Raw genomic sequence first — 20277 nt, forward strand, 5'->3', positions numbered from 1 at the left:
CTCGTGATCCACCCACCTCAGCCTCCCAAAGTGCTGGGATTACAGGCATGAGCCACCGTGCCTGGCAGCATACAGTTTTCTAATTTGAAACCTTTTGGGAATCTTTTCCCTTCAGCTAACTGTACTCATTTGAATGAGAGCTTGGGGGAAAATTGCAGTGTCTGTACATCTGTTATCTTCTTTTTTGTTTAAAATTTTTTATTTGTGGGTACATAAGAAGGTGTATATATTTATGGGATACATGAAATATTTTGATGTAGTCATGTAATGCATAATAATCACATGGAAAATGGGGTATCCATCATCTCAAGAAATTTATCCTTTGTTTTACAAACAATCCAGTCATATTCTTTTAGTTATTTAAAAATGTGTAGGCTGGGCTCTGTAGCTCACACCTATAATCCTAGCACTTTGGGAGGCCGAGGAGGGCAGATTATGTGAGTCCAGGAGTTCAAGACCAATCTGGACAGCATGTCAAACCCCCATCTCTACAGAAAAATAACTAGGAATGGTGGCGCACACCTGTGGTCCCAGCTACTTGGGAAGCTGAGTTGGGGGGATCACTTGAACCTGGGAGGCAGAGGTTGCAGTGAGCCAAGACTGCACTGCTGCGCTGCAGTCTGGGCAATAGAGCAGCACCCCACCTCAAAAAAAAATGTACAACTAAATTATTTTGACTATAGTCATCCTATTGTTCTATCAGATGCTAGGTATTATTCATTCTTCAACTATTTTTTGTTACTTACTAATCATCCCCAGCTCCCTCTGACCCCGTACTACTCTTCCCAGCCTGTTTTGATTTATACATCTCACAACTAAGTGAGAACATGTGATATTTGTGTTTCTGTGCCTAGCATATTTCACTTAACATAATAACCTCTAGTTCCATCCATATTATTGCAGATGACAGGTTCTCATTCTTTTTGTGTGGCTGAATAGTACTCCATTGTGTTTACCACATTTTCTTTTTCCATTCATCTGTGATGGACACTTAGGTTGCTTCCAAAGTCTGGCTGTTGTGAATAGCAGTACAGCAAATATGGGAATGCAGATATCTCTGATACACTGATTTTCTTTCTTTTGGGTATATACCCAGCAGTGGGATTGCTGGATCATATGGTAGCTCTATTTTTAGTGATTTGAGGAACCTCCAAACTGTTCTCCATAGTGGTTGTACTAATTTACATTCCCACCAAGAGACCAAGAGTGTACAGGGCTTCCATTTTCTCCATATCCTCACCAGCATTTGTATATTGCCTGTCTTTTGGATGAAAGCCATTTTAACCGGGGTGAAATGATACCGCATTGTAGTTTTGATCTGCATTCCTCTGATGATCAGTGATGTTGAGCACCTTTTTATATGCCTGTTTGCCATTCATATGTCCTCTTTTGAGAAATGTCTATTCAAATATTTTGCTCTTTTTTTTTTTTTTTTTTTTTTTTTTTGAGATGGAGTTTCGCTCTTGTTACCCAGGCTGGAGTGCAATGGCGCGATCTCAGCTCACCACAACCTCCGCCTCCTGGGTTCAGGCAATTCTCCTTCTTCAGCCTCCTGAGTAGCTGGGATTACAGGCACGTGCCACCATGCCCAGCTAATTTTTTGTATTTTTAGTAGAGACGGGGTTTCACCATGTTGACCGGGATGGTCTCGATCTCTCGACCTCGTGATCCACCCGCCTCGGCCTCCCAAAGTGCTGGGATTACAGGCTTGAGCCACCGCGCCCGGCCTTTGCTCATTTTTAATTGGATTATTAGATTTTTTCCAGTAAACTTATTTGAGCTCCATATATATTCCAGTTATTAATCCCTTGTCAGGCAAGTAGTTTGCAAATATTTTCTCCCATTCTGTGGGTTGTCTTTTTTTTTTTTTTTTTTTTTTTTTGAGACAGAGTCTTGATCTGTCGCCTAGGCTGGAGTGCAATGGCATGATCTCAGCTCATTGCAATCTTTGAGTTCTAAGTGATTCTTGTGCCTCAGCCTCCCAAGGAGCTGGGATTACAGGCGCCTGCCACCATGCCCAGCTAATTTTGTATTTTTAGTAAAGACAGGGTTTCACCATGTTAACCAGGCTGGTCTTGAGCTCCTCACCTCAAGTGATCCACCCACCTTAGCCTCCCAAAATCTTGGGATTACAGGTGTGAGCCATTGTGCACAGCCTGTCTCTTTGTTTTGTTGATTCGATGTGCAGAAGCTTCTTAACTTAATATAATCCCATTTGTCCGTTTTAGCTTTGGTTGCCTGTGTTTGTGTGGTGTTGCTCAAGAAATTCTTTTCCAGTTCAGTGTCCTAGAGCAGGCGTCCCCAAACTGCGGCCCCCTGAGGCCATTTGTCCAGCCCTCCGCCGCACTTCAGGAAGGGGCACCTCTTTCATTGGTGGTCAGTGAGAGGAGCACAGTATGTGGTGGCCCTCCAACGGTCGGAGGGACAGTGAACTGGCCCCCTGTGTAAAAAGTTTGGGGACGCCTGTCCTAGAGAGTATTTCCAGTGTGTTCTTGTAGTAGTTTCATAGTTTAAGATGTTAGGTTTGTCCTTAATCCATTTTGATTTGATTTTTATATATGGTGAGGGGCAGAGGTCAAGTTTCATTCTTCTACATATGGATATCCAGTTTTTCCAGCACCATTTATTGAAGAGACTGTCCTTACCCCAGTATATGTTAATGGCACCTTTGTTGAAAATGCGTTCATTGTAGGTGTATGGATTTGTTTCTGCACTCTCTATTCTGTTCCTTTGGTCTATGTGTCAGTTTCTAGGCTAGTAACATGCTGTTTTGGTTAGCATAGCTCTGTAGTATAATTTGAAGTCAGGTAATGTGATTCTTCCAGTTTTGTTCTTTCTGCTCAGGATAGCTTTGGCTATTTGGGTCTTTTGTGGTTCCATATAAATTTTAGAATTGTTTTTTTCTATTTCTGTGAAGAATGTCTTGTATTTTTATAGGGTAAATCTGTTTTTTGCTTTTTGTTTTTTTTTAATTTCCTCATTGACAGAGGAGTTTATTCTTCGTTTTTTGTTGTTGATTGTAACTCTTAAGTTTAAGCAAGGCTGCTGTATTCCACAGTTCCAAGGGGCACTATTTATATGTGTTCTATGATAATGGTTCAAATTTGATATTGCCCTTACCTTTCTAACCATTTTGTTTTATATTAAATTCTTCCTATTCCCACATAATATATTCCCCATGTAAGAATAAATAAAAATATCCCAAAACAAGCTGATTTAAAATTATCTTCCACTGGCCATAGTTGATGGCATGACTAAAGCTAAATATTTTCAGATACTTCTTTCTTATATCCGTTATGATTGTGAAATGAAAACTCCATAAAGAGAAATGTCCAAACTAAAGTTAAGCATTTTGAGCTGTGGAGTTCCCTTCCCTTTCTGGTTGATTACTCTAGGAATGTATACTAATAATGCAGCAGCAAAAGGCTGCTCTGTTGTATAATTGGTGGGCTCTGCTCTCCTCCTTAGGGGCAATGCTGGCATAATTGTTTTGTAAGAGCTGTAGACTAAAGGAGATGGCTTAGTTATTCTTTTGCTCAGTCCTCTACCCCTCGCCTCCTTGTCCAAACATTGATTCTGACTGTTTTCCTACCAACCCAGCAGTAAATTATGTCATATATATATATTTTTCTTTTTCAGATGAAACTGGAGCGAGCAGAGTGGGGCAATGACCTGCCTAGTGTGGAGTTGCAGCTAGAAACACAGCAGCACATCCATACCAGTGTAGAAGAGCTGGGCTCAAGTGTCAAGGAGGCCAGGTTGTATGAGGTGTGTAGCCCTCAGAATCCACATTACAAGAGGGACATGGGTAGAACAGATGAAAGGATAGTACACACAATAAAGCTGTAGCGAAGGAGGAGGGTGCTCTGGGAAAGAATAATGATGATGAAGAGTGGTTTATGACAAATTCCCTTTTCACATGAAGTGTTTCTGTTAATCTTTGAAATAAACTTGTGAGAAAAGCATTTTTATTAACCCCTTTTTACTAAAAAGAAAAGTAATACTGGAAGCTAAGGTCAAAATTAGTAAGTAGCGGATGCAGCATCCAAACTCAGGCCCTCTTCCTATAAATTCATGCACTTTTTACTCCCATCTGCCTACAGTTGAGAGCTGGTATAGAGAAACTATTCACGCAGTCTCCCTTCTCCTTCAGTCACTGTTCTATCTCATTTTATATTTCAACTCTCTCCTTCAATAAAGCAATTGAATGGGAATCATCAGGCATTGGTTTTGCTTAGAAGCCTCCCAGAATTGCTGGAAACACAGGATAGTGAGGTCTGTTGTTTGTAATTACGCTGCTCAACTGTTGCCCACTTAGTGCTGCTCCAAGCTATAAAATCTGACTCAGAAATTTGTTGTCTCAGCTTCTCTTTTCTTAGAGCAACCAATCCATATCTTTGTGCAGACATAATATTTACATAGTTGCAACCATAGCACATAGTTTACTTATTCTTTCTCTAGTGTATTTTTATTTTATTCTTTTTTAATCAGGGAAAGATGTCCCAAAATTTCCGTACCAGCTATGCTGAAACTCTTGGAAAGCTGGAGACACAGTATTGTAAATTGAAGGTGAGTTTCTGCCAATTCTCTTTTGTTCTGCTCATACAGAGTCTGTTTCCCTCCAATCAAATCTCTTCCCTAATTCAGAAATCTTCTGATTTGGCCCTGTTTTGGTTTTCTGCTTATTAGGTTATGTCATTTACTATGCACTTTTTCATATGTATTATAACATTTTCTGAGTTTTCTTAATGGGTCAGAAACCACTGTTCTTGAAAGTTTTAAGTAAATAGAACCTATCCTAGTTATTGTGCTTCACCAAACCTGTGGCTATATGTGCTTTGACACACCAAAACTAAAAGTTTATTGGTAGAGGGGACTTTCCCTCTGATTTGTTGTTTTTCATCCCTATCAAGATTGTCCAGAGTAAGACATCCCAGGATCATTCTTTAGCCAGGGAGCACCACAAAGGCCTTATGAATTCTGTCTTCTACTTAGGATTGACTAGAGTTCTGGGAGAAACTTACACAAAACTTGAATCCATGGGGAAAAAATCCAGAGATTAAAAGCAAATTCATTTCCTAAGTTATTCTCTCTTTTGATGTCAAATGTGCTGTCTTCTACAGATACAAAGGCTGGCAGTCTAACCTCATAATTCTTGCTTTGTCTAGGAAACTTCTAGCTTCCGGATGAGGCACCTTCAGAGCCTGCATAAATTTGTTTCCAGAGCTACAGCTGAGTTGATCTGGTTAAATGAGAAGGAGGAGGAGGAACTGGCATATGACTGGAGTGACAACAATCCCAATATCTCAGCCAAGAGAAATTACTTCTCTGTGAGTCTAGCACAGCAGCAGGCCTGTCTATTTACTGAACAGCAGCAGCAGGAGACAGGCTAATCTGCTGAAAGCTTGAGTGGCTGGAGTTGCACTCTGCTAGATAGAAATAGGCGCCCTACTCAATGCATCCGTGCATGTGAGAAGTGTAAGTGGAGAGAGAGACAGTAGAGCCCTAGAATTAATTTATCTAGAATGCATTTAGAATGGCAGTGTTGGCTGGGTGCAGTGGCTCACAATTGTAATCCCAGCATTTTAGGAGGCCGAGGCACGTGGACCATGAGGTCAGGAGATCAAGACCATCCTGGCCAACATAGTGAAACTCCATCTCTACTAAAAATACAAAAATTAGCCAGGTGTGGTGATGGGTGCCTGTAGTCCTAGCTATTTGGGAGGCTGAGGCAGGAGAATTACTTGAACCCAGGAGGTGGAGGTTACAGTGAGCCGAGATCACGCCACTGCATTCCAGCCTGGGTGACAGAGCAGGACTCCATCTCAAAAAAAAAAGGAAGTGTCTTGGGTGAATAGAGCATCAGCCTATAAATTGAGTCATTTCAGAAGCAATACAGCTTTGTGGTTAAGATTATAGGCTTTGGAGTGAGGCAGATCTAAGTTCAAATTCTTATTTTTCCACTAACTAGCTGTATAACCTTGGGAAGTCATTAAATCTCTTTGGACCTCCATAAAATAATAGCAACACTTCAAGGCTACCCTCAGTCCTAATAGCACTTATTCCCAAAGGATTGTATAAAAGATTAAGATTTAATAAGCTAATCTAGACAAAGCATTTAGTATAAATGTTTTAATTGGGGTATACTCTGGGCTTTCCACAAATTTCTGAATGTTCCTTAATTAATATATTAACTTTTTTGTTTCAGTCTCTTCATTTGTAAAATGAGAAGAGAAATTTAACATTGGACAATTAAGACACTGCTTTTTTTTTTTTTCTAGAGCAACTGTTTGTTAAAGGACACTGCTTTTTATTCTTTTCAATGAAAGATGTAGACAAGTTAGGATTATTTTTGCTACTTTTAGTATTTTCACACAAGATTTTTAAAGATTTTGTAAACTATGCAAATAGGGAGATTTTTGTTTTTGTTTTTAACTAACATACACTAAGATTCTTTAATTTTATTGATTTAGGGTTCTTAAAAAATATGTCCCCAATCAGGAAAAGGGCATATAATTCTACTGAATTAAAGAGGAAAGAATGGATGCTGTAATACAATAAACAGTCTGTGTGAGAACTGAAATTAGGCAATAACAGAGATATAAAGAAAGTGCTCTGAGGCTGGGCACAGTGGCGCATGCCTGTAATCCCAGCACTTTGGGAGGCTGAGGTGGGAGGATCACAAGGTCAGGGGTTCAAGATCAGCCTGACCAACATGGTGAAACTCTGTCTCTATGAAATTTAAAAAAAAAGAAAGTGCTTTGAAAACATAGTAAGGATCGGTACCCAGCTTCACAAAAGAGCTGGCACTCAAATTGGGTCCTGCAGTTAATAGAATTTAGAGTCAAAGGAGAGCATTATGGGTTGAGGGAATAGTCTGAGCAAAGCCAACCAGTCATTGATACCCATGTCCTGGTGTGTCATGTACTGGTGTGGGTGTTGACGTGCAGGAACTGTCCACTCCAGCCAAGTTACCCCCTTTGTCTGGTCCAATGCTCATTCTGTGTTCCCCCATTTTACTCATGTCTGGCTTAGATTCCATGTCCTTTGTGAATCATTTTCTAATAATTCCAGTGTTTGTGCCCTTCTCTGCAATCCTCTGGCATGCACTGCTTATACATCTCATTTTGCCACCAATTCTGTATTGTAGGTTCCTTTAAAATAGGGCAGGGAACACAGCTTTTATTTATGCTATCCACTCCCCACAACCAGAAGCACTTATTCTTTAAAATTTGAATTCTATTTTCAGGAGTTGACAATGGAACTGGAGGAGAAACAGGATGTGTTTCGTTCTCTACAAGATACAGCAGAACTACTTTCACTTGAGAACCACCCAGCCAAGCAGACAGTGGAGGTATGTGACTTGAGAATATGTGAAAGTCAAATGCTGAGAGGTTGTCGTTATAAAACTATTCACATTAGAGACTTTGTTCCGCTGAAAGACCTGGAAGAAGTGTCAGGATCATTTGTCTTGAGTCTTCTCTCTTTTCATTCCTGACTGCTCCTATATCCCTCAAAAGCCTGCAAACATTTTTGATAGTCTAAGGAGACTACTAAGAGAAATAGTAGAAGGAACATTGACTCCCAACTTTAGGAGGAGAAGTTCCTTGGACCATATTTCTTCAAATAACTGTCCAGACAAATCCTGCCTCTTATTGGTGTTGTGCCTTTGCCAAAAGAAGATAAACAGCAGAAGAATTCAGGAGGGATTTATTTATGCCTGGGTTTTGCTGCCTAGATCATTTACTTAAAACTGAGTATGGAAGAGGCCTTTTCTGTGTTACCCCCTCTAAAAAAACCATTTTGGATTAAAGGCACACCTCTTACTCATGAGAAGCATTGAGCAGATGCTAGCTTCTCTATCATTTGCAGAGTTATACTTGGAAAACAGTATTGCGCATGTGTATTGGGTCTGTTAAACGCATGCCCTTCTGTCTGTGTGCTTGTTTATTGCAGGCTTACAGTGCTGCTGTCCAGTCTCAGTTGCAGTGGATGAAGCAGCTGTGCCTATGTGTTGAGCAGCATGTGAAAGAGAATACTGCTTATTTTCAGGTATGATGGGTTTCAGTGTTTATGTGTGTGTATACATATGTATGTTGAAGGTGAGGTTACAAACACATCTGCATTAGTTAGTCAGCTTTTGCTGTATAAACCACCACCCTAAAATTTAGGTGCTTAAAACACTAGTCATTTTAGGTAGCTCATGATTCTGTAGGTTAGCAGTTTGGGCAGGGCTCAGCTGAGTGGTTCGTCTTATCTTGCCTGTCTTACTCATGGCTGTAGACAGATTGGGGTTAGTTGGTCCCAAATGGCATCACTCTTATGTCTGAGAGTTGGCTAGGTACTGGAGCACCAAGCCATGTGTCTCTAGCATCCAGCAGCCTTCTTCACAAAGTGACTGTGTTCCATAAACAGCAAGAGAGAGCAAGTCTTAGAGCACAAGCCCTTTTTTTCTGCTTCTGTCACATTTATTAATGTGCCTTTGGTCACACCAGACATGCGGCTATGCCTAGCTCAAGGTGAGGAGAAATAGACTCCACCTCTTGATGGGAGGAGCTGTAAAATATTATGACCTTTTTTTTTTTCTTTTTTCAATCTATCAGAACATGAAAGAAGGTACTGCTTATTTTCAGGTGAGATGGGAGGAGGAAATAAGCTGTTTTCTTTGTTTTTGCCCTGAATTAAATAATCTCCCTGATTATTTCATAGTATGAATTGAAACATTTGATGAAACATTTCGGTCACTCAACCTTAGGTTTTTCATGAAATACACCCCACAGCCAAATGCTGTCCCTTGCCAGAAGTCAAGAGGAAAGAGCAGGGATTGAAACAGGCTAACTTTTCTATAGGGTAGGGTTTGAGGTAGTCAACACCAATATTTTACTGCATGGCTTTTCAAGCCCTTCAGTTTTTGTTTCAGTGGTCCTTGTAATGAACTGTCACTAATCCAGTAGGTTGTAATCAGCTTTGCTAAGCTCTGCACAGTAAAATTATTCTTTCTTAGTTAACATTCCTGTGTTCTGACGTTTTGAGCAGAAGACATCCTCCCTTTGTCTTCCCATAGTTCTTCAGTGATGCCCGAGAACTGGAGTCATTCTTGAGGAACCTCCAAGATTCCATTAAACGAAAATATTCCTGTGACCACAACACCAGTTTATCCCGCCTTGAAGACCTGCTCCAGGACTCCATGGTGGGTGTTGCCTCAGTGGGGATGATTACTTCTGAGAAAGAGAGTAAACCGTATCAGCTGCTGCTGTTTATATCCTTGAAAGCTCCAGGGCAATGGGTCACTGTTATAATAAAGTTTGACTTACATTCAAATAGAGTTTAATCAATGTTGTTCTGTCTCTTTCCTTTTTTTCCTTTTCTTTCCTTAAAGGAGTTGCTAATAAGATTTCTTTGGGTATGTTATTGAAGTAAAGGCCTAGTCTTCTCCTCTGAGACACTTTGAGCTCATCGTACTTTCTTTGCATTTTTCCTATTTTAATGTAAAAGATGGAGCCAAGGATGACGTGTTGAGCATGAAAAAAGGGGTTGAAGGGGATTAGTTGCTATCAAATTCTTTTTTACTATCTTATGCAAAAAAAGAAATATGCCTTAGTCAGATTTTCCTCCTTGGTACTTTTCTTTTAGATGATAATTAAAATTGATTTTAATTCAAACAGACATTAAAATCTTATTTAGATGTGATATAATATTTGTGCAGTTATGTATGTAGCAATATTAAGTTTTTTTTTTTTTTTTTTTTTTTTTTTTTTTGAGACGGAGTTTCGCTCTTGTTACCCAGGCTGGAGTGCAATGGCGTGATCTCGGCTCACCGCAACCTCCGCCTCCTGGGTTCAGGCAATTCTCCTGCCTCAGCCTCCTGAGTAGCTGGGATTACAGGCACACGCCACCATGCTCAGCTGATTTTTTGTATTTTTAGTAGAGACGGGGTTTCACCATGTCGACCAGGATGGTCTCGATCTCTCGACCTCGTGATCCACCCGCCTCGGCCTCCCAAAGTGCTGGGATTACAGGCTTGAGCCACCGCGCCCGGCTATAAACATCTTTCTTTTTTTTTTTTTTTTTTTTTTTTTTGAGACGGAGTTTCGCTCTTGTTACCCAGGCTGGAGTGCAATGGCGCGATCTCGGCTCACCGCAACCTCCGCCTCCTGGGTTCAGGCAATTCTCCTGCCTCAGCCTCCTGAGTAGCTGGGATTACAGGCACGCGCCACCATGCCCAGCTAGTTTTTTTTTGTATTTTTAGTAGAGACGGGGTTTCACCATGTTGACCAGGATGGTCTCGATCTCCTGACCTTGTGATCCACCCGCCTCGGCCTCCCAAAGTGCTGGGATTACAGGCTTGAGCCACCGCGCCCGGCCATGCAATATTAAGTTTTAAAAAATAGTTTATAGGCTGGCACGGTGGCTCACGCCTGTAATCCCAGCACTTTGGGAGGCCGAGGCGGGTGGATCACAAGGTCAGGAGATGGAGACCATCCTGGCTTAAACAGTGAAACCCTGTCTCTACTACAAATACAAAAAATTAGCTGGGTATGGTGGCACATGCCTGTAGTCCCAGCTACTTGGGAGGCTGAGGCTGGAGAATTGCTTGAACCCAGGAGGCAGAGGTTGCAGTGAGCCAAGATGATGCCACTGCACTCCAGCCTGGGCAATAGAGCAAGACTATGACTCAAAAAAAGAAAAGTTTTACATTCAATATTTAGTTAATCAATTTTATATTCATTTTCTCGGTGAATTATTCCTTCAGGAGTGCTGATAATTAAATTAGCAGGAAGACTACTTATATTTAGTGAATGTATATAGAGTTGGCAAGACAAGGCTCAAGCTACATCTCAAATTAAGATAGAAATGTCTATGCAATAGGGAACTTACTTTTCCTTTGAGAGAAGCAAGGGGAATCTCGAATTTCAGTAGAAAAGTCTAAATAAGAGAACTAGAATAACCCAAAACAGTTTACTTTTTTAGTGGGTAAGATTTGGGCATTTGTGAATATAAAGTTTTTTTTTTTTTTTTTACACTTTTAGGTACTGTAAACCTATGAGTGGTTTTACATTCACCTGGACAAATAGTCCGTTTATTTAATTAATTTGAAATCAAGGATGAAAGCCTGACTTTTCAGATGTTGTCTCTAAAATGTCTCTCTCGGAGGTACTACAAGTATGAAGGAGGAATATAATCCTTGGCTATTATGTCCTTCCTCCCTCCCACAGAGTACCTTCTGTCATAGGGTAACTCCTCTGCAATGGTTGTCATATCTTCTCTTCTCGAGGGTCGCTGCTCTGTTCCCTCCTCTCCAGGTCAGGGGCATCGGGTTGGCGCTGTCATCGGGGCATGGAGTCACCTGGGTCTCCTCCTCAGCTTGTCCGTCAGGTTCGGGAGCATCTGTCCTGGCTTCTGGTTCTTTTCAGAACTTCTACCATGCTGAGCACTTTCTCTTGAGCTTGAGCTGTTTGTCTATGGGTTAGACAGAAATTGACATCTTTATTGCAAGGAAACTGAAATGGGTAGACCAGCTTTCAAGTATGGAAATGTGGCTGTCTCCCTGATATATTCCATTCCTCTTTCTTAACTAATAAGTTAAAGTTGTATTTCTTCCAATCATGCTCCCGGGGACAGGCACAGGTAGTTTATTTAAGCATTTCTTTTTCTTTACTTGCATATTCTTAGTTCTTTAATGGCATTTCCTAACATTATTAACTCTTTACTCTCATCACATCTACATCCATCCTAAGAAAGCCCTCTTCTGGGGAGAATTTTATACCTCAAAATGGTCTTGAAACATCTGGGTTAATGGATAAAGTTTATCTATTACTCTTTAATGGAATTGGTAGTAGATTGCTACCAATTTTGTTAACAAGAAGTTTATTCATTTTAAAAATTACTGGATTTGCAGAGATTTGAGTTTCAATTTTGCATGATACTTCTTTCTAACCAATCAAATTTATATGAATATAGCACAGCATATACTAAGAGGTAAACCCTACATCATTTGTCATGATACCTTCACCAGCAGCATTGTTGGTTGAAGAGCTAAGATCTTTCTCTAGAAAGCTTGACTCAATTTAGGAAAACCAAATATTTGGAGTAGACCTTGGGAGATATAATTATTCTTTAAAAATTTGAGGAAAGTATAAATAGCTTCTCCTAAGCAGAAAGGGAAGAACTGGTTTCTACCAGTGAGAAATTGGCTAATAATAATATACTTATTATTGATTTTAACTTTCGTGTTCTCTGAATCATATTTAGGTAAATTTTTTATTAGCTATATAGCTGTATTTGGAAGCTAGAAGTATTTGTTTTTATTTTGGTTTTTGCATGTGGCTTTATGGTTCATTGAAAGTGGCACAGGGAGAAAGCTGCAAAGTTTGAGTGCAAAAGCACTTGGTAGAAGATAGAATAATTCCTTTTTTGTTTATCCTTGTCTAAGTCTTTAAGATGGCTCCACCAACCATCCCTACTTAACTGAGAGATGACATTCTCTGAGGGAGTGGAGTAATCAGTTTTCTTTGTTGACTTAGTCAACCTGAATAGCTACATTTATGTCATTTTGTTTTTCTTCTCATTTTGTAGGATGAAAAGGAACAGCTTATACAGTCCAAGAGTTCTGTTGCCAGTCTTGTTGGGAGATCAAAAACTGTTGTGCAGCTAAAACCACGCAGTCCAGACCATGTGTTAAAGAGCACCATTTCTGTTAAGGCCATCTGTGACTATCGGCAGATTGAGGTGAGGAGGTGGAAAGAGTACAGCTGGGCTGCAGAGGGAAGGGTTATGATAAGGAAAGATAAAATTTTAGAGTTTTAAGAATTAGAATTTAGCCAGGCATGGTGGCTTATGCCTGTAATCCCAACACTGTGGGAGGCTGAGGCAGGTGGATCACGAGGTTAGGAGTTCAAGACCAGCCTGGCCAGCATGGTGAAATGAAACCCTATTTCTACTAAAAATACAAAAAAAAAAGTTAGCCGGGCGTGGTGGCAGACACCTGTAATGCCAGTTACTCAGGAGGCTGAGGCAGGAGAATTGCTTGAACCCAGGAGGCAGAGGTTGCAAAATAAATAAATAAATAAATAAACAAACAAACAAACAAACAAACTAAAAGCTTCAACCTTATAATCTTGACCTGCTCCCTTGGCATTGTTATCTACTCAGTTGCCTAAGTGTTGACAGAGATAGTACTTTGTAGCACCTGGGAGATATCCTTGACTCCCCCACCCCTCTTATCCTCCACAGCTGGTAAGACCATCAAATTTGTACTAATTTGTAAATAGCTCTGCTACTACCACTCTAAGAGCATAAGAGGCTGGGTGTGATGGCTGATGCCTGTAATCCCAGCACTTTGGGCAAAGAGCATGGATCACTTGAGCTCAGGAGTTCAAGGCCAGCTTGGGCAACATGGTGAACCCACGTCTCTACAAAAATTAGCCAGGTGCGGTGATGTGCAGCTGTAGTCCCAGCTACTCGGGGGGGTTGAGCCAGCAGAATCACTTGAGCCCAGGAGGTGGAAGTTGCAGTGAGCCAAGATCACACCATTCACACTCTAGCCTGGGTGACAGGAGTGAAACCCTGTTAAAAAAAAAAAAAAAAAAAGGCCTAAGTTTCTTTCACTTGAATTATTGTATCAGCCTCCTCATTTAGTGCACAAAGGATCCTACCACCGGCATGGGTTTTTTTTTTTTCCATTTAAATAACAATCCTCTCCTTAAGTCATTAATTACTCATTGCTCTTGGGAAAAAGCCTAAACTGATTAATGTGGCTTTAAAATCCTGAGTAATCTGTCTTTACCTCTCTAGCCATGACTGGGTCATATCCTTTACATTATTCCCTGGTAAATTGCATTTGTCACACAGTTTTATAACTACATATATCACCAGAACATGTGAAAATACCACGTTTGTCTGCTTACCACAGTACTTTTAATTAATTAATTAATTTGTGACAGGGTCTCACTCTGTGGCCCAGGCTGGAGTGCAGTGGCACTATCATGGCTCACTGTAGCCTTGACCTCCCTGGACTCAGGTGATGCTCCCACCTCAGCCTCCCGAGTAATTGGGACTATAGGCATGCACTACTATACCTGCCTAATTTTTGTATTTATTGTAGAGATGAGGTTTTGCTATGTGGCTTAGGCTGGTCTCAAACTCCTGGGCTCAAGTGGCCTGCCTACCATAGCCTTCTGAAGTCCTGGGATTATAGGTGTGAGCTGCTCTCCCTGGCCAATTCTACTGTTTTAATCTCCAGTGTCCTAGCACATAGTAGACACTCAAGAAATATGTGTTATACAAAAGAATGAATGAATTTAAAAATGGAAAAAATTAAAATTTCAAAATGAGACTGTACTTTTGTGTGTCTTGATATTTCTGCTTATAAGTTAGGGATAATACTCTTGATCACTTGTCTCTCAAGAGAAAGACATGATAATTCAAAAATGCTTAAACATTTTCAGGGGTTTGGGTGGGATGATAGGAAGGGAGGAAAATCATAAAAACAATGTTTTGATTATTCATATTCCATTAATTTTTACTCTGGTAGATTTCTGTGCTGAGTTTGCTCTTGAGTCTTTGTAGTCTCTTTATAACTTTCATACACTTCGTTACTTGGCATGTAACAGGCATTTAATACACATTTGTTTCCTTGATTTATTTGGCATCACAATTTTTTCTGTGTTGTATGTTTATACCTATTATCTTTTGGCAAAATCAGAACCCCACACTAAGTGATAGCAGATCTTTTCTTAAGCAGATTTTTTTCTTAAGGATTTGATAGCCTTGGAATGAGGCACCAGATTAATGATGGGTTGTTGGTTTACCCATTAGCAATAACTGGTAAATTTATCTCTTCAGATTACTATTTGCAAGAATGATGAATGTGTGCTAGAAGATAATTCTCAGCGGACCAAATGGAAAGTGATCAGCCCCACAGGGAATGAGGCAATGGTGCCATCAGTCTGCTTCCTCATTCCCCCACCCAATAAGGATGCCATTGAGATGGCCAGCAGGTAACTTGGCTCAGCTGCCACTGGTACAGCCACCTCTGCTGTTGGCCTCAGTGAACTGATGGAGGGATAAGTGTGCCTTTGTGGATCTTCTTGAACACAGTTGTAAAGTTCCTCCAGGGAGAGACTTCTCACTGGAGATATCAAGTCTACTACTGCCAGCCACATAGTAGATCTTCAATAAATACTTTTGTTAAGCTAGAGTATATTCAGTGAACTCTTATAGATAGTTTACTCTCCCAAGATTGATTTTTTTTACCAGCGTGGCCAACATAGTAAAACCCTGTCTCTACTAAAAATACAAAAATTAGCTGGACGTAGTGACACATGCCTATAGTCCCAGCTTCTTAGGAGGCTGAGGCATGAGAATCACATGAACCCAGGAGGTGGAGGTTGCTGTCAGCTGAGATTGCACCACTACACTCCAGCTGCCTGGACGGCAGAGTGAGACTCCATCTCAAAAAAAAAAAAAAAAAAAAAAAAGGGGGAAGATTGGATCGGGCGCAGTGGCTCAACGCCTGTAATCCCAGCACTTTGGGAAGCCATACAGGCAGATCACTTGAGATCAGGAGTTCAAGACCAGCCTGGCCAACATGGTGAAATCCTATCCCTACTAAAACAAAAAAAAAAAAATTAGTTGGGCATAATGGCAAGTACCTATAATTCCAGCTACTCAGGAGGTTGAGGCAGGAGAATTGCTTGAACCTGGGAGACAGAGGTTGCAGTGAGCCAAGCTCAGATCATGCCACTGCATTCTAGCCTGGGTGAAAGAGGGAGACTCCATTTCCAAAAAAAGGAAGATTGATTTTTTTAATAAAAATGGCAGCTTATGTTATATATAGGCTGGACACCATGGTTCTTGCTTGTGATTCTAGCACTTTGAGAGTCTGAGGCTACTGGATTACTTGAGGTTAGGAGTTCAAGACCAGCCTGAGTAACATGTTCAAACTCCATCTCTACTAAAAGTACAAAAAATTAGCTTTGCATGGTGGTGCACAACTGTGGTCCCAGCTACTATGGAGGCTGAGGTAGAAGAATTGCTTGAACCCAGGGGTGGAGGTTGCAGTGAGATGAGATCACGGCACTGCACTCCAGCCTGGGCAACACAGTGAGACTCTGTCTCCCCCTACCGCCCCCCCCAAAAAAAATACACACACACACATTTTAGAAAGTTGAGTTATACTACAAAGTTTATTGTAATAAAAATTAGCTATTACCTGGCTGGTCCCATAGTTCCACTTTGCAGAGTCAACTGTTTTAAGCTGTTTTAGTAGATTTTGCTGGTTTATCAATCTACATTTCCAAGTATTATTTTTTTCCTGCTATTTCCTTGTTTGTTTTCAACTTCAGAAATTATCTATTAACTTTTTACTCTAGGAAATTAGCATTTAGCTTTCTATATATACATGCATGCATATACTTCTTTCATCTTTCAAATGTGGTTATGTCACAGTTTGTGTTTAAGTTGGCATTTTTTGTTTTATTAGTACATGCATTGTTTAAAACTGAGCCACATTGTACTCTAGGGACTATTGTGAGGTGACTGTGCCTTACCTCTCTGAACTCATCCTCTGCCACTCTCCCTGCTTAGCTGCAGTCACTCTGGTCTTTTCTCTGTTTCTCAGACACAAACAGCATATTCTTGCCTCAGGGCCTTTCCACTTCCTGCTTGCTTCTGATATTTACACGATTCACTCCCTCACTTCATTCAGTTTATCTTAGAACCCTCATGGACCACCATACCCACTCACTGCATACCACTCTGTGTCTTCTTTACTCATTTTATTTTTCTTCAGAACTCTTAATATTGCCTAACAGATTATGTATTTGTTTATCCTCTCCTGTTAGAGATTTTTGTCCATTTTATTTGCTGCTGTATCTTTAGCACCTAGAACCATTCCTAGCAGCACATAGTAGGTATTCAATAAATTATTGTTGAAAGTATGAATGAGTAGGTGAGTGAATATATTTATGAATAAATTATTTACTTGTTTGTTTGTTTGTTTGTTTGAAATGGAGTCTCCCTCTCTCTCCCAGGCTGGAGTGCAGAGATGCAATCTGGGGTCACTGCTACCTCTGCCTCCCCTATTCAAGTGATTCACCCGCCTCAGCCTCCCGAGTAGCTGGGATTACAGGCATGCCACGCCTGGCTAATTTTGTATTTTTAGTAGAGATGGTTTCTCCATGTTGGTCAGGCTGGTCTTGAACTCCTGACCTCAAGTGATTCACCTGCCTCAGCCTCCCAAAGTGCTGGGATTACAGGAGTGAGCCACCAGGCCCGGCCTTATTTACTTTTTTATATCATTTTTGTTTCCTTGGAGTGGGTAATTGTTCTGTTCTTTAGATTCCTTAGTTGTCCCCAAACTCTGCTACATTACTGTAAAAGGCTTCCCAGTATGGCCAAATACCACAGGAAATTTTCATTTTTCTTTTGGAAAGATTTATTCTGGACCATTCTATCTTTTTTTTTTTTTTTTGAGACGGAGTTTCGCTCTTGTTACCCAGGCTGGAGTGCAATGGCGCGATCTCGGCTCACCGCAACCTCCGCCTCCTGGGCTCAGGCAATTCTCCTGCCTCAGCCTCCTAAGTAGCTGGGATTACAGGGACGCGCCACCATGCCCAGCTAGTTGTTTTGTATTTTTAGTAGAGACGGGGTTTCACCATGTTGACCAGGATGGTCTCGATCGTTCGACCTCGTGATCCACCCGCCTCGGCCTCCCAAAGTGCTGGGATTACAGGCTTGAGCCACCGCGCCCGGCCCATTCTATCTTTTTTTATTTTTTAAGTCTGGACCAGTTCTGTAGGCCTGATTCAGTACTGCATCCGTGTTATTACACTCTGTGGAGTCACTTCACCTCTCTTCTATGCTGGACCCACTAATTCCTAGATTCCAAGTCTTATTTATTAGTGTATTCCCTGGTTTGGTGGATTACACTCTCCACTGCCCTAAAGACTGAGTAGGAGTTAAATTTTTTGACACCTCTTATCTCTGAAAATGTCTGTCATCTTCCTTCTCTAACTGGCAAGATAGATAATTTGTTTTGGAAATTATTATTATTATTTTTGAGATGGAGTCTCGCTGTGGTTCCTAAGCTGGAGTGGCGTGCACAATTTTAGCACACTCTAACCCTACCTCCCAACCTCAGGTGATCCAACCACCTCGGCCTCCCAGAGTGCTGAGATTATAGGCGTGAGCCACTGCCCCCAGCCTAATTTTTGTATTTTTAGTAGAAAATGGTTTCACCATGTTGGCCAGACTGGTCTCAAACTTCTGACCTCAAGTAGTCTGCCCACCTCAACCTTCCAAAATGCTGGAATTACAGGGGTGAGCCACAATGCCCAGCCTGGAAATTATTTGTACTCTGAACTTTGAAACCATTGCTCTATTGCTTTCTAGCTTTCAGGATTTTTGTTTAGATATATAGTGCCATTTTCATTTTCTCTCTTTTTTTTTTTAGGTTTATATATATTAAAACTCACCTTTTGTCATGAGCAGTACTATTGGTTTTGACAAAGGCTTAGAATTGTTTATCCTTCACCTCTATTGTAATATGAAAGAGTTTGATACTTTTACCTTTTTGTAAGAAACCTTTTTCTCTGGAAGTGTTTAAACTCTTCTCTTTGTCTCTAATCTTTGAAAGGGATGCTGTACCTTTGAGTCTTTTTGCGTTTATTATGCTAATAAACACAAACTAGAAACTCATCTTTCAAGTCTGGGGAAATTTTTTTTGAATTATTTCTTTAATTATTTATTCTCCTTTTTTTTCAGTTCTTGCTTTTAAGAACTCCCATTTGTTGAATGTTGAACCTCCTGAACTGATGTTCTACTGTTCTCTTACTTTCTAGTTTTTTGTTTGTTTTCTGTTTGTTTTGCATCTTTATATTTTTATTCTTCATTGGGATTTCCTGAACTTTGAATTTCAACTCTACTGAAATTTTATTGGGGCTTTTGGAAAGAAGGGATATTAAACTTACGGGTTTAATGCCTCTTATTTAACTGATGTCCTGGCTTCTAATTTTCTATCCTGTTCTTTATATCTTACATTTTTTTCTCAAATTGAAGAAATTCAAGGTAACATATTACGTGTATAAGAGAGAGTATGTCTGTGTATTTGTGTGTTTGTAAGACTTCTTGAAATCAAGATTGAATTAGACATGAGATGCTTGGAAAAAATATCTCAAACCCTTCATACTGCAGATTTCTTTTATATACCAGGGGAATTTCTTAAGCTGCTATTAAGTTCTCAACATTTTAGCATTTTCGTAAATATTTGGAACACAGCAAATCAGTTTTTAATCATTGATATAATTATTTTTCAACAATTCTGAATGGGATATTGTTTATACCTTTCTCTATTATTTGCTCTCTTTGGTTATTTCTTCTCTCTGACTTTTAGTCATCATATTATACACAGGTAACATTTATGAGATTACTAAATATGTGCTAACATAATATGCATAATACTATAGCAAATCCAAATCAAAGATCTCAATTAATAAATGTAGTTTAGTCCAGGCATGGTGGCTTACACTTGTAATCCCAGCACTTTGGGAGGCTGAGGTGGGTGGATCATGAGGTCAGGAGTTTGAGACCATCCTGGCCAACACAGTGAAACCCTGTCTCTACTAAAAATACAAAAAATTAGCCAGGCATGGTGGCACAGGCCTGTAAGCCCAGCTACTCGGGAAGCTGAGGCAAGAGAATCGCTTCAACCCAGGAGGTGAAGGTTGCAGTGAGCCGAGATTACACCATTGCACTCCAGCCTGGGCAACAGGGTGAGACTCCCTCTCAAAAAAAAAAAAGAAAGTAGTTTTTGTTGTTGTTGTTAATGTTTTAATAGACATGAGGTCTCACTATGTCGCCTAGGCTGGTCTTGAACTCCTGTAGTTCAAGTAGTCCTCTCACCTTGGCCTTCAAAAGTTCTGAGATTACAGCAGTGAACCACCACGCCCAGCCTCAATTTATTTAATTCTTAAAAATTCCTGGGATGTTAGTCTTGTTCCCTTTCTCTGCTCAGCATAGGCTCAGTTCTGCTAAGGTAATCACGTTTTTCCTTAGAAGGTCTCTAATATGGAGTTCAAGTCTTACAAAGGTAATAGTCAGATTCTGTGTTATTTCTAGGATCGAACAGTCTTACCAGAAGGTGATGGCCCTTTGGCACCAGCTACATGTTAACACCAAAAGCCTTATTTCTTGGAACTATCTTCGTAAAGACCTTGACCTTGTACAGACCTGGAACCTAGAAAAGGTAATTGAAAACTTTACCCCAGGCTTGCATTC

General features: G+C 40.4%; 1 protein-coding gene across 23 annotated transcripts in view; it reads left to right on the top strand.

Annotated features, from left to right (window-relative positions):
• LOC101042315 (microtubule actin crosslinking factor 1) overlaps positions 1 to 20277 on the top strand; it is a 393287-nt gene that overhangs the window by 189073 nt on the left and 183937 nt on the right. For 18 of the 23 annotated variants that reach the window (XM_074380572.1, XM_074380574.1, XM_074380570.1 and 15 more), the window contains 9 exons: positions 3640 to 3768; positions 4492 to 4569; positions 5169 to 5330; positions 7250 to 7354; positions 7957 to 8052; positions 9065 to 9196; positions 12577 to 12729; positions 14845 to 14999; positions 20119 to 20245. In XM_074380572.1, coding sequence (XP_074236673.1) covers positions 3640 to 3768; positions 4492 to 4569; positions 5169 to 5330; positions 7250 to 7354; positions 7957 to 8052; positions 9065 to 9196; positions 12577 to 12729; positions 14845 to 14999; positions 20119 to 20245 — 1137 coding nt within the window. The remainder of the gene's footprint in view (positions 1 to 3639; positions 3769 to 4491; positions 4570 to 5168; positions 5331 to 7249; positions 7355 to 7956; positions 8053 to 9064; positions 9197 to 12576; positions 12730 to 14844; positions 15000 to 20118; positions 20246 to 20277) is intronic. The other 5 variants (XM_074380571.1, XM_074380581.1, XM_074380582.1 and 2 more) reach the window with 1 other exon arrangement.

This window comes from Saimiri boliviensis, chromosome 11, assembly GCF_048565385.1.
Source record: "Saimiri boliviensis isolate mSaiBol1 chromosome 11, mSaiBol1.pri, whole genome shotgun sequence".
In the NCBI taxonomy this organism is placed as follows: domain Eukaryota; kingdom Metazoa; phylum Chordata; class Mammalia; order Primates; family Cebidae; genus Saimiri; species Saimiri boliviensis.